The sequence below is a fragment of the Abrus precatorius genome, unplaced genomic scaffold (assembly GCF_003935025.1).
Source record: "Abrus precatorius isolate BTA unplaced genomic scaffold, Abrus_2018 Scaffold10, whole genome shotgun sequence".
In the NCBI taxonomy this organism is placed as follows: domain Eukaryota; kingdom Viridiplantae; phylum Streptophyta; class Magnoliopsida; order Fabales; family Fabaceae; genus Abrus; species Abrus precatorius.
In genome coordinates this window covers 28,243,977-28,258,779 of record NW_020874292.1, presented here as the reverse complement: position 1 = coordinate 28,258,779, position 14,803 = coordinate 28,243,977, and the positions used below count along the sequence as shown (strand labels likewise).

Sequence of the window (14,803 nt, the reverse complement as noted above, 5' to 3'; positions counted from 1 at the left end):
TATTTAAGTTTAATTTTAAGAACTGAAATTAATGATTTTTATTAAATAATTTAGACTAACTTTTTTTGTTGTTAATGATAATAAAAAAGTTTTAAAAATGTCAAATATATATCACTAACCTTTCCTCTGTTGTATTTATACCATGGTCCGTGCGAGTGAGTCATGCATGACACTGGAATGTGCTAGAGAAGTCCCAACACCCTCTTTGGAAGTAAAAGACAAAGTCAAGTTAATGAATTGGAATATTCAACACGTCATGCTTACATGAAAGTGTTACGCGTACTGTTATGTGATTCTACTTACAATCAAATATTATAACTTTTTAAAAATATATCATAAAATAAGTTAATTTTAATAAAAATTAGAATCAATAAATATTATCTATCTAAATTATTGCTTTAATTATACCTATCACTTTCATATGTTTCTTTAAAATAAAAATAAACACTGGCCTGTAAAAGAGAGGTATAAGAACTATCTGCAAGTAAAAGGAGAGAGAGTTCTGTTGGAGCTTGATCAAAAAGCAAAATGCGTTGGGATGGCACTTTCATATCTAATATTAAAGCATAATGTATCTTCATTTAACATTATTTATTAAAATTTATCCTCCATCTAATAATTAACTTTAGCACAATCAAATTAAAAATTTATTTAAATATGTTTGAATCTTTATAATTTACATCAATTTTAATTTGGATTGTTACACTTAAAAATTTTATTTTTGTATATATATATAGTATTAAAAAATTAAGCTTTTATCCTCATATAATATGTTAAGATACGTATATCACGGGATATAATCGTTTATACCCATGTCTCATATTAGAAGGATCAAAACTTCAATAGAAGAAAACTACAAAAATCAAAACTTGAAGTTATAGAACTATAAAGACCAAATTTTGAACTGGGACTAAAATAAAAAACAAAGTCAATTATAGGACCAAAACTATATTTAAATGAAAAAAATGTCCTTAGAACTTGTATGTCTAATTGGTCTTGGAAAGGATGGGACAGTTGATTCTTGAAACGCTAACCATGAATTTATTTACTCTGCAACATGTTTTCAACTCCTTCCCTTTGGTATGCAATTTGTTCCTGCTGGATTTGTGGAGGGATTTTTCTGCAAACATGTTTGAAGGGACAGTGTTTATTGCCTGTTAGGTTTAGAGGATTGAATTCTTAAAGGCTTTATGATGCCTGCTACCATACGTTTGATCCTTTACACCGTGTTATCATCATAACCATAAGCAATGCAGTGTAGGAAGCTAAGCATGATGTCCTGGATTGGTTTATCTATGGAGCATTGTTGAAATGGGCCAGTGTGGAAGACGTTGAAGGATTGAAATGGGCCGAGTACAAATTGTGGGCCTGATTATCTCGACTTGGATAATTTGGGAGCCGAAACAAATGCTCAACAAAACATGCAATAATATGTATGCTTTTCAGGTTTTCATTACATAACTATACATGGGATTAAATCTGAACTTGTAAGACATTGTTAACCCAATTCTGATGGAAAAAACCTGCTTTAGAGTTTGGCAACGTGAAATGCGGTCATGAGAGAGGACATTTAAATATCTGTTCTAATATTCACAAAAATAACGTTAAAAGTACTTGGTCTCTGAGGTATTATTATAGATTATAGATTGTTCCATCTTCCTCCACAATCCAATACTAGATCTCAAATGATCATGGCAACTCCAACTCAAATTGAATGCTTGCTTCTAGATGAAATGACCACCTTGTATGATGTAAATATATCCAAATCTATTTTGAATTATGATATTACATATTTGATTTCTCCCATCTAGAACTATGGTGCTACATGTTAATATTTCGCATTACAGGTCAAGCTACCACCAGCCAACTATAAAAACACTCCTCCATATTGTAATAATGCAAATATTGTCTGAGATACTGCAACAAAACTATTTGTAGTGGGAATGAGATCAGATCACAGCGATAATGAAAACATATTACTTAGTCATGTAAATGGACTTGAGGATATTTTCAAGAGTGAAATTTATCATTTTCTATTAAAATATTTATTAGGTATTTGGAAGATTAAATTAAATTAATTAGTAATAATCTCGTGATTACAAATACAGAGATACAAAGTGTTGGTTTTTCTTTTTCATGTGAATGCAATGAAAATTTTTTAATGTAAACTTATGTCCCAAAAAGTTAAGGTTAGAATATAAATAATAGGAGCAAAATATAGTACTTAACATTACTATTTAATCATAAACGACCACGACTTTAAATAATCTGTTATAAGTGACAACAATAACAATAAAAATAATTATGAAAATAGTAATAATAATGATAAGATATTAAAATTTTAGTCACAATTTTAAATTGTTTAAAATATTTTAAACAAATATATCACTCTAAATTAAAGTGAAATCACTTTAACTTTAAAAAAATGAAATACTCAAAATTAGGAAAGAAAGATGAGGTTAAACTAAGAAAAAGCAATTCAAGTTTAAAAATAAAAAGAAAAATAATATTTGAGAATAAGTTTAAACTAAAAAAAGAAATAAAATACAAATTACAATTAAAAAAATTTATAGCTAGGAGCATTGTAATTAAAATTTTTAAATTCCAATTTTATATGTCTAAATAGATACTTAGAAATATACTTTTTTTATTTTGATTTTGTTAAATTTAACTCTTAACACATAATTTTAAAAAATTTAAATTTTTAGAAAATAATATATATATATATATATATTTATTAAATATCAACATTTTATTAAAAAAAATAAAATACAAGAGTACTCTAACGTATTACAACTTTAAAGAAAATTAATAATACATGTTAAAGGACTATTAATTCAATTCACAATCAATCTTTTTAAAAACTCTATTGCAAGACACTTAGATGCATATCCTAAATATTTGGCCTAAAATTTTGATTTTTTATAAAATTTGATTTTGTATTTTCAAACTTCTTTTGATATTATGCAATATTTGGCATGAAATTACGTAAATTTTATTCTTGATAATTTACCATCTTTTACGAAAAATAATATATTTATTATATTAAAATAATAAAAATATAATAAATATTTTTAAAAATAAAAATTTATTGATAGTTGTTTAAATTTAATCTTAAAGATTGAGGTTAATTATTATTATTATTATTATTGATATTTTTTTATTCTAAAAAATAAATAATTAGAATGAGAATAAGATACAATAATAATATCTACATTAGGTAATTGTACGTTAGTGCCGTCACATTAACAAGTAGTTGGGTACTTATTATCACGTGACTATCACAATGGTTAGCAATTTAACAGAAATTTAATATAGAAGAATTTACGGTAGTAATTGTTATAATTAATGACTTAAATGAGAAAAATTATAGGTAAAGTGACTATTTACAAAATGGGTTATAGTCATTGAATTAAAAAAAAAAAAAAAGACAGAATAAATAACATCACCCATTCAATTGAGTATAACGTGGTTAATAGGTTGAAGAGAATAATATCAAAGAATTTAAATATCAAAGAATTTGATACAACCAGAGTCATTCAATAAATTATTGAGCATTAAAGATTTCTCTATACAATGTTGGTTAAATAAGATTTTAAAGATATTTGAACTCACGTCTAATCAGATACTTTCTTATGGACATACAGTGAGCAATCTATCATGGCAGGTATTTTAAGAATCATGTTTCATATTGTAATAATTTGAGAGGTTGTAACCAAAAAGCATAATGTTTCGTGTGACCTTCTAGATAGAGCTTTTTATCCACCAGAGACAAATAGAATAAATGAAAATGCATTGGCCAAAATCAAAATAAAATTAAAGACAAGTGAAACAAAAGGTGAACAAGTTAAAGAAAGGGTCCAATTATGAACACGACCCCATCTAAAAAATCACATTTCATCACGATCGGTTAAATACTATGATTGCTAAGCCTTCACTTCATCTAAGGCCCACAAATTTAGACCCCACTCAACACCCACTTCATCTTCAATCAATTAATTAGGTAGTGGTGGCATTACTCAATTGCACCATCTATACTATTTATAACATCTATGGTTTGGTCTATATTCATTACTCCCTAGTGAATGGAACATGATCTCTTCTGTACTAGAAATTTTATAAGACTCTGACATCGTAGATGTGCGGAAGGCACAAGACATGACACGTGTACGGTCGGCATGCGGTAGTGCATTATAATATTGAAAATAATAATGGGAAATATCTTGTAACACAAAATTGGCTTTAAAATTAATATATAGGGATTCATGAATGTGTGTATATAGTCAACAAGGTTGGGCGTGTCAATCAAAGACAGCGCATGTGAATAGAAGCTGTGAGCTAAATTGCTATAAGTATTAATTAACAGCATAGACACCCTCTAGTTCCGGCCAGTTTAGTCTCCACCTCCGTGTAAAGACAATCTTAGCATGAAATTCAACCCTTTTAGGATTACGTGTTGGGTTTTGATTGGTTAGCTCGTTGAACTAATGACTTCTTAAGTTTGCTTTGGTGTCCCTTTCCTCTGTGTTGTTGCTTTGATCACTCTTTTTCTACATTCTCTAACATTTTCATCTCAACTGCCTCAGATCTGATCTGTGATCCATAACCATGGCTCCTGAAAAGGTACATGGGTTTCAATTGTCATCACTCTTTTTGGTCTCCAAAACAAACATATGCATTCTCTTTTAGCAAAATGTTCAATTTTTGTGATCCTTGTTTACGAAATGAAAATGCGGTTTTCACTCTTAAGTTTGGTTCATTTGGGTAGGACTATAATTTCTGATGGGTGGTTTTGTTGACACATTGATTCAGGTGACCATCATGAAACTCAAGGTTGACCTTGAATGTAACAAATGCTACAAGAAGGTTAAGAAGCTTCTCAGCAAATATCCTCGTGAGTTCATATTTGTATTGTTTTATATATTAGAATCATGTAGTTGTGACTTGTGACATGACAATTTTGCGTGTATTTATTTGGAATTATAAAACATAAAAGAGGGTATCAAATTGAGTTAATTTTTGGGTGTTGAAATTTTGTGACAAGAGAAATTCGAGACCAGAAGTTCGCCGAGAAGGAAAACATTGTGATCATCACAGTGGTGTGTTGTAGCCCGGAGAAGATTAGGGACAAGCTTTGCTACAAAGGTGGGGGTTCCATCAAGAGCATTGAGATTGTGGAACCGCCCAAGCCCGAGAAGAAGAAGGAACCTGAAAAGCCCAAGGCTGAGCCTGAGAAAAAGAAAGAGCCGGAGAAGCCTAAAGCAGAGCCCCCTAAGAAGGATGCTGATAAGCCCAAAGCTGAGCCTGAGAAAAAGAAGGAGGCCGACAAGCCCAAGGCCGAGCCCGAAAAAAAGAAGGAGGCTGATAAGCCGAAACAGGAGGCTCCTAAAGCAGACAAGCCCAAAGACAAGCCCGCACCTGCTCCGATACCCGTGCAGCCTCAGGTTCCACCACCGATGGCTGTCCCGGTTGGGATGTGCGTTCCATGCTATGATGGTAGGCCTGTTGGGCCATGCTACGAATATGGTGGGCCCGTGCTCTATTACGACGGGTACTATGCCAGGCCCGTTTATGACAGCTACGGTGGAGGGAGACCCTATTATGTTAGCCGGTGTGATCAATATTTCAGCGATGAAAACCCAACTGGGTGCACAATTATGTGATAATTACATCCACTGCATTGCATTATTGGATCTGTAAATGGTGGCCATGCACGTTCTCTCCATGTTCAATCAACTATTTCTTTGTTTTTGTTATTTAAATTTCATCGGTGTTAGGATAGAAAAAAATGAAATGAGGAAAACAAAATAAAGGTTGTTTAGAGGGTTAAATGGTAATACAATGTTATGATGTTTCCTTTTATGTTTGATAAGTTAATAAAGTTTCTTTACACAAGCAATCTAACTTGCCCACTGGATTTGGCTTTTGAAATTGATTTTGTTGAAAGTGGTGACCTTTCTAACCACTCTCACCCACTAGTACTTTTTAGTAGGTGAGTTCATAATAAGGACTCTTGATGCCATTATTCTATAAAGTTTCTTTCTATGGCAATTTCACTCATTTTTTTTTCTGGAATACCTAAAATTTAATTCTTTTATCCGTGCGATTTGTATATATATATATATGAAAGAATGGATAGCTATAAAAAAACAATCACGTAGTCCTTATCGGTTGTTACTTTTAGAGTTCTTTTGGGTTGTATGCTTTTGCAATGAGAATTTTTTTCAGTCAGGAAACATCCAGCTAAATGACATTATCACATTTTGTCCCGTACATAAATTTGAATTAGTTTTCCCTACTCATGCTTTAGTAGTTATAGATCAATGACCTCAGAAGACAATGACAATTTGACAACCATACCCACAGTTTCGGCTTTTTCCATTTGATTAGATCCATGAACCAGCACATAATCTGAAAGAGTGCAACCAGATGCTAAACGTTAACCCGAAAATAAAATTTTTCAAGGTATTAGAATATAATTAATGATACTTCATGATGAAGTTAAAATAAACCATGACTACCAAGTGGTGATCTTGCCGACATTAATTTTAGTTTTGCCTTTTGATACGAAAACGTTGGATAAAAACAATTAGAAAAAGTGGCAGATAAGAAATTAGGAAAGGGAATTGACAATCTATATCCAGAGATAAAAGTTGCTTTCACCTGAATACTATAATGTTTAGTTTATGTCATTGATTAGTTCACAGAATTTAATGCAATTTAACTAACACTTGAATTATTCGATAGTTTTTTTTATCGTCCCTGAATAATCAACACTTTTTAGTTGTTGGACAAAAGTTCATATAATTTATTTTCTCTACACTTCACCCTTAATAAAAAAACAACTTTCATGTTGCCATTTGATATTAGACTATGCTCCAACCCCATAAAAAAGATAGCTTTTTGACAAAATGGAAAAATAATAATGAAGTTCAATTATCATAGATGTAACATCGAGTTGAAAATATAAGCTAAACGTGGAATATTATACTGAGGAAAGGCAAAGCAGAGCAATTGGCTGAGGAAAATGGGTCTTTGAATTAATCATATGATGATGATGTCATATAATCATCTACAAATTATAAATAATAAGTACAGCCAACAGAAGGAACCAAAATTCAATTATGGGGTCGTCTCAATCCTAAAGCATAATCATTTCTAAATTCGTTCGAAGTTACGATGCCACCAAAATTTGTCACCTTCTTCCGCGTCCACCACATGCTTTGGACAGAAGTGTTCAATAAAATAGCTAATATTCAAGGAAATTAGTGAACTGCTTGTTGTGCTCTGTGTTATTAACACCATGTGATCACAGCTTATCCCAAATCTTCGAATCGTGTCGGCACCGTCACGTTGTTAACATAGCAATCACTAACAGATGTGTTATATAGGTAAAGCATTAAAAAGATATGAACTTTTAAAGGTATTTTAATTGATAAACATATTTTATTAATATAAAATATAAATATATAAACATTTTAATTTTAAAATTTATCTCAATTTATTAAAGATTATTTCAATAATAATTTTATAAATATTTTATTATGTTGGTTAAAGAACTTTGAATATTAGTTTAAAAATTAAAAGGCTTTTTTTGATTGGAAGATTAATTTTAAAAAAAATCATTTAAATTGATATGAAAGTTTGGAAGACATGTTTCGTGAACTGAAGGCACGTAGTTGTATATGTGATCTAAATACATCTCGAAATTATCACATTTTAAATTAGAAATATTGGAATTTATTATATGAGGGTGGTTTATCTTTTAAATCCAAATAAAATATTTACCAAATGAATGAAAGTTACATTTGTTCTGTAAATTCCTACATCAGACATAAGTCAAATCTCGACGGTTCTAGAGCAAAGTCATGATTCTGAAACTCTAAAAATTGCTCATATGAAGTCCTGTTATTCAATAGACTTCAAATTGTCTTTGCGTACGATATACAATGCAAATATGCCACTTTTATAAACAATAATGTTAATATTAAGTAAAATATATTTCGAGAATCAGTATGGTAATGAATAACCCAAATATAAACAACTAAGATTTTTTATACCATATTGAGAAACCTGTAACTCTGCAAGTGTCTCTAAGTGTAATTGCAAGTAATTTATCAAGTTTTCTATCAAACTTGATAAAGTGAAGAAGAAAAAAATCTTAGAATAAAGCATAAACAAATGTAAAAGCATTTTGTAAATAAAGATTACCTTTGCATGTCACAAAGTATGATTTGGTTCAACTGATTCAATTCAGAAGGGTTCAATATTTCAAATTGACATGTTATTTTCAGGGATGGAAAGCTCCGAGGTCATCATAAACTGATTCAATTCAAGAGTTAACGCACTGACATCATAAGAAAACCATCCTATTTTCTTATACCTCAGCCTTAATCTTATTTTACCTTTGTTTCTGTATAGTTGCACATGAAATTCATGTAGTATGCTACTCTTATTTTATACTGCCATTGTGCTGCCAACTAAAGCCTTAATTCTCTAACGCAGCCATTATCTTCAACATCCATGTTATATGTCCATGAATGGCACGACATACTTGAAATCTTCAATACATGTAGTCTTCTACAGCAGAACCAGATTCATTGGATAGTCAATGTAACAGTTTAGGGTTGAAGGAGCAACAGGTGTTAAATGATTATCCAAAGTTAATAGCATGATATTTATACTGCATTCATGAATATGTACTATCCACTATTCCAATATATGAAACCATTTACATGCAGAAACAGTTTCACTTTCATCAAGGATGTAATGCATTCTACTATATATATATATATATATATATATATATATATATATCCATGAATTGGAGAATGAGATAAGTTAAAAGTGTTGCTAATTTAAGACATTAACCAATTCAAGAATTGCATCATGAAGCATGCATCTTAAACATCAAATAATTAGAAAGGAAAAATTGTGTATACCTTTCGAAACCATCATATTCTTGCTTTCCTGAGTGCTTTGAACAAGAATTTAGAGTAAGTTCTTTCTCTTGACTCTTTCTCAAGATATATGGGATAAATAATATTTTGAAACTTGAATTCAGTTACCATAACACATGTCCCAACTCCCAAGACATTATTTAAGAGAAAGAGGTAAGGAGATCTGCCATTTCATAAAGAGTCACAATGGTTCTACCCATCATGGATTCATGTAACCAGGTTACACTATTCAAGTGCTCTCATGTTTTCCAATAGCTATTGATCACAAAAATGGATTCCAGGACATGTCAAGTTACCATTCAACCAATTTTTAATTAAATCAATGGAAGTTCATCGCTTCAGAAAACAAATTTTCTAACACTCAATAGTTAGGGAACATCTGTACATTTCTATTAGGATTTTCCACTATATATATTCTGTCAAGAAAGATTATGTTTGAACCAAACACTCAGCAGGCAGAATGCAAATTCAAAACCAAAACTTTGCAAGCTTTTGCAGGAATGGAAATAGAATCTTGGTAAAGTAAGGAACTCCTGGATGTGAAGATTTCACATATGAACACCATCATCTAGCAAGTTAAACTACTCCACAATGGTAACTTAAAAGTATTAACATGTAATGTCAATCCCTAATGCTAGAGATGGCAGGCAGAGGATAAGGGAGTCATAATCTATACCACTCTCAAGGCACATAATATCTCCAAGGAGGAATCTTTCACTCTCTTTTACAGAAACTCTGAGAAGCACCTATCGGTGATCATCTTATGTCAAAATGTGATTCCAAGAGACAAACAAGAATGAATACCACACAGAAGAGTAAAGACCAGGCTCCCAAATGGAATGTTTAACCGATCCCGGATCGACCGAATTGGTACGAAAGTTGTAACATGGGAAAATCACAGAAAACACAACTTATCTGAATTACCTGGCGACCTACCAATTGTAGAAGTAGGATCTTTGGCAAGCAATAAGCACTTAAATAATACAATTCGAGTGTACCATCTTCTTTCTCGTAAATTGGAATTTTTCTGACTCCCATTTTCTATCCCATGTTGCATATTCTCTTCACTGCTCTACTCTCTCTTAGATTTATTTAACAAGAGAAAGGAAAAGTACTTAACTTTTTTTTTCTTTTTTTTTTGTTATTCTTTCATGTTACAGTTATATGGGAGATGTTTCTTTATCAAAAGTAAAGATCTTTTCATTATTGAAATTCATTTCAAATTATCCAACTTCCTACCACATGTAGCAAGCTACTGTGTTTTGCAGATTCAAAATTTGAGAGGAAAGGATCAAATTGGCCATGGAAAATTATTTAATGGTTCATGACATTTTTTTACCACTATTAACCGCATGAACTAGACATAAGAAGAGCTACGTACAATGAATAATTATGTTATCAAAGTGAAAACACTTACTATATAGATGCCCTAATTGCTTGCAGAGAAAATCCCACTAACACAAGATGAATAAAACCAAGTCTTGGATTCTTATGAGGTGCTGAAAACACACATGCAACTAATTCGTGCTTACAGGGGTCTTCAATAATATTTGTCGAAAACCACTTTCCCATGTAATAGCTTCCATTTTCAAAAAGGATTCTTCACTTTTAGGTGGTAAATTTGATGCTAGCAACCTTCACCAGGCCCTGTGACTAAAAATGTGATAAGAAGGAACAATTGAGGATAAAGAGAAAAAAAAAAAATTTGGACCATTTCTCGATTTGTGCGTGTCATCCTTGCGCAGGGGCCATGCTAATCTTCTCTGTATCGTTCCAATTTTATCGGATGTCCCCGAAGGGACACTCTCTGCGTGTTTCTTTTGCTATATATTGTGTCATGCTTTGATAATACTGTTCGATGTGGGGCTTCTTCTGACAACAAATGCTGGGTACAATGTAGAGTAGGTGCTGCCCAAGCCCAACTGAAAGGAAGATACCTCGCATTCATTTTTCGCTTAAGTTCTTCTTAACTTTTTCAATCGTTTGCACTTTGCAAAGTACAAGAGACACTCTTTTGACGGAATTCGAATGTCTACCCCTCATTTCCAAAAGGCATAGGTTAGTGTCCTAAATCAAACGGTGGTTATCTCTCATGATTTTTTCACGATTTATTTTAATATTAAAATAAGTATTTTTATGTGGGTAGGATTACTGCAGTAAAAATTTTAAGTGAAGAGGATCTACTTGTTGCTGTTGGACATGTACAAGTTAAGGATTAAATTAACCATATTTTTTTTTAATTTGAGTATTTTTGCATATTATAAAAAAATTTATAAAATATAATGTAATTTAATGTATTAATAATGTTATTAATGCTATAGTTTTTAATAAAATTTTATTATTTATTTTGTATTGCACGGGTTAAAAATAATTAAATTACTTGTAAGCTTCTAAGTGCCCATGCATGGCTACAACAACATAAACATTATTCTGGAAATATTATATTTTATTTTTCATTTAGCCAAAATTGAGATGAATGTACATTCTTTTTCAAGGTTAAACGTGCCCAAAACAATATTAACATACATTTTTATTTAATAAACGTAGTAAAATAGGACAAAGCATAAACATAACATAAAATACTAGTCACCTAAAGCTGAAGTCCTGTCTCCGAGGCTCACATAATTACTGGATGTGGCAGTCAGAGCTATGATCAAATGATAGCTAGATTTCAAAGGGATTTAAACTTCTGCTCTCTCCTGCTGAATTGTGAGATCTTTTATTTAAACGGTAATTAATGGTCAAAAAGAATATTCAACTTGTTTGAATAAAAACTGACTCCAAAGAAAATTACTCGATTGTTTAATGTCATTTCTAAAATTAGGAGTATGTTAAAAACTTTTCAAGTTAGATATATTCTTAAAGAGGGGAATAAATATGCTGATTTGCTTGCTAAAATAGAATTAAATTTCTCTGAAGGGTCTTCCTTTTGAATCCTTTTTTTGAGTCTATATTAGTTGGAGTCTGTTCTTCTAGCTTTTCTATGTAGTCCTGTTTTTGTTCTGGACTTTTTTAGCCCCTTTAATAGAAAAAAAGAAGAAGAAAAAAGCATAAACATAACATGAATTAAATTTCATGTTAAAAGAAAAAAAACACTTTCTTAGACGATACGGTACACAACGTTGCATCAACTCCAGGTACCTCGGAACTATGTCTGCGTCCCAATGGCATAACATTATCGCTACAAATCTCAGTATCTGAAGAGCGAAGGAAAATGGCTTCAAATATTTGCTCCTCTCACCCTGCGCTTTTCCACGATCGTCAATATGTTTCAAACCCAATCTCTTCTTCGTCGTCTTCTTTGCTTAATTTCAAAGTTCTTAACGTTACTTCCTCCCACAAACGCCACGTGCTTCAATGCAAAACCTTTCTCCACCCCAACACTCACGCGTCACAGCAAGAAGCAGATTCTCATGACCCAGATGCAAATTCTTCACCTTTATCAAAAGACTGCATTTGGGTCAATCCCAATAGCCCCAGAGCCAAACACCTCAGAAGAAAATCATCCACTGCCAGGTACATTTCTCTTACCAGACTCACCGAGTCATTGAACTCGTGCAATCCCAGTGAGCAACACGTGTCCACAATTTTGAAGGGTCTAGGAGACAAGGTTTCAGAACGAGACGCTATGTTTATTCTCGATAAGATGGTGAATTCCGAAACTGCACCCTTTGTTCTTAGACACTTTCAGAATAAGATTAAACCCTTCAGAGGCAAAGAGGTGATTCTTTACAATGTGACACTTAAGGTGTTTAGAAAGTCTAGGGATTTTGGAGGAGCAGAGAAGCTGTTTGATGAAATGCTTCAAAGAGGGGTCAAACCTGATAACATTACGTTTTCAACTATGATTAACTGTGCTAGGATGTCTGCTTTGCCCAATAAGGCTGTGGAGTGGTTTGAGAAGATGCCAAGCTTTGGTTGTGAACCTGATGACATCACATGTTCAGCTATGGTTTACGCATATGCGCGAACTAATAACGTTGATATGGCTTTGAGCTTATATGATCGTGCAAAAGCTAAGAAATGGCGCCTCGATGCGGCTACATTCTCAGCATTGATTAAGATGTATGGCATGTTAGGAAAGTATGACGAGTGCTTGAAAATCTACCAAGAAATGAAGGTTCTTGGCGCGAAGCCTACAGTGGCGACTTATAACACTCTTTTGGGTGGCATGTTCAGAGCTAAGAGGCCTCGGCAGGTGAAGACTATATATGAAGAGATGAGAAGTAATGGAGTTTCAGCAGATTTTATAACATATGCATATCTTTTGCGAGTCTATGCGAAAGCACAATTTAGCGAAGATGCTCTCGGTGTTTATAAGGAAATCAAGGGGAATGGAATGGATATGAGCGCAGATCTTTATAACATGCTCTTAGCTATGTGTGCTGATGTTGGTTGCATTGATGAAGCTGTTGAAATTTTTGAAGACATGAAGAGTTCTGGCAAATGCCAGCCTGACAGCTGGACTTTTTCATCCTTAATTACCCTATATTCGTGCAATGGAAAGGTTTCGGAAGCAGAAGGAATGTTGAATGAAATGATCCAATCTGGATTTCAGCCTACTATTTTCGTTCTGACATCACTTGTTCAGTGCTATGGAAAAGCCAAGCGAACTGATGATGTTGTGAAGATATTTAAGCAACTCTTTGATTTGGGTATTGTTCCAGATATTCGCTTCTGTTGTTGTCTTCTGAATGTTATGACTCAAACGCCAAAAGAAGAGCTGGGTAAGCTAACAAATTGCATTGACAAGGCTAATACAAAACTTGGATCTGTGGTAAGAAATTTGGTACAAGAGCAGGAGGGTGATGAAGATTTTAGAAAAGAAGCATCAGAACTTTTAAATTCAATTGATGCTGATGTAAAGAAACCCTTATGCAATTGTCTAATTGATCTTTGTGTCAACCTGAATGTGCCTGATAGAGCAGGTGACCTTCTGGACCTAGGACTTACGCTTGAGATATATACAAATATACAATCCAAATCTCAAGCTCAGTGGTGTTTGCATCTAAAGGAACTCTCAGTTGGAGCTGCTATGACTGCTTTACATGTTTGGATAAATGACTTGTCTAAGGCATTGGAATCTGGGGAGGACCTTCCACCACTACTTGGAATTAATACTGGGCAGGGAAAACACAAGTATTCAGACAAAGGTTTAGCTAGTGTACTTGAATCACATTTGAAGAAACTCAATGCTCCATTCCCTGAGGCTACAGATAAGGCTGGCTGGTTTTTGGTTACAAAGGTAGCTGCCCAATCGTGGCTGGAGTCCAGAGGTTCAACCAAATCGGTTGCTGATTTGAACTCTATGGTTGAGGGTGTTCCAACAATGGTCCTTCAGCATCGATAGTGTTGTTTTATGAACCATGTGCCATGTTAATTTAATGCTTTTTCCTATTAATTTTTACCAGTATATTTAAGCTATTAATTAACATTTATCATAAAATAAATAAGTTAAATTATATTTTTTTTAACAAAACAAGTCTAAGCCCTAAGTTGAACTCATTTAAATAAATAAATAAAATAAAATAATATATTTTTTTACAAGTCAAATTTATGCCTCAAGTGTTCCACTTGACTCAATTCATTTCTACTCTGACAATGTATAATAAGTTTTGCTATTTTCATTTTTCATAATGGAATGAAAATTTGATATTTAACTCCAATCCTATTTGAGGATCAAAGAATTCGTCCTGTCATCGCTCTAAGCTCCTTTTTTTTTTTGTATAATGTCATATTTTATTAAATAAATTAGATATAAACAGATTTTACTCAAATAACACGTAAAAAATATTAAAACTTCAGAAAAATAAAAAAGAAGAAGTTAATAATCAATTAAGCAT

The 14,803-nt window shown here is 32.4% G+C and overlaps 2 protein-coding genes and 1 non-coding gene across 5 annotated transcripts; 2 read left to right on the top strand and 1 right to left on the bottom strand.

Moving 5' to 3' along the window:
* Positions 1–4,305: 4,305 nt before the first annotated feature.
* LOC113873478 (pollen-specific leucine-rich repeat extensin-like protein 1) lies at positions 4,306–5,893 on the top strand. Of its 3 annotated transcripts, none has more exons than XM_027511622.1 (4): positions 4,306–4,470; positions 4,581–4,623; positions 4,813–4,894; positions 5,047–5,793. In XM_027511622.1, exons 2-4 carry the CDS (start codon positions 4,609–4,611, stop codon positions 5,661–5,663), a joined length of 714 nt encoding a protein of 237 aa, XP_027367423.1. In that variant the 5' UTR covers positions 4,306–4,470; positions 4,581–4,608; the 3' UTR covers positions 5,664–5,793. The 3 variants fall into 3 exon arrangements, with proteins under 3 accessions (XP_027367423.1, XP_027367431.1, XP_027367414.1); XM_027511630.1 differs by having other exon boundaries at positions 4,306–4,623; positions 5,047–5,192; positions 5,259–5,793; XM_027511613.1 differs by having other exon boundaries at positions 4,306–4,623; positions 5,047–5,893.
* A 4,226-nt stretch (positions 5,894–10,119) lies between these two features.
* On the top strand, positions 10,120–14,393 carry LOC113852421 (pentatricopeptide repeat-containing protein At4g16390, chloroplastic-like). The gene has a single exon (XM_027482675.1). It carries the CDS (start codon positions 12,175–12,177, stop codon positions 14,308–14,310), a length of 2,136 nt encoding a protein of 711 aa, XP_027338476.1. The 5' UTR covers positions 10,120–12,174; the 3' UTR covers positions 14,311–14,393.
* On the bottom strand, positions 10,660–10,762 carry LOC113853414. Its single transcript, XR_003502586.1, has one exon. It is a non-coding gene; the product is annotated as a U6 spliceosomal RNA (small nuclear RNA).
* Positions 14,394–14,803: the final 410 nt, after the last annotated feature.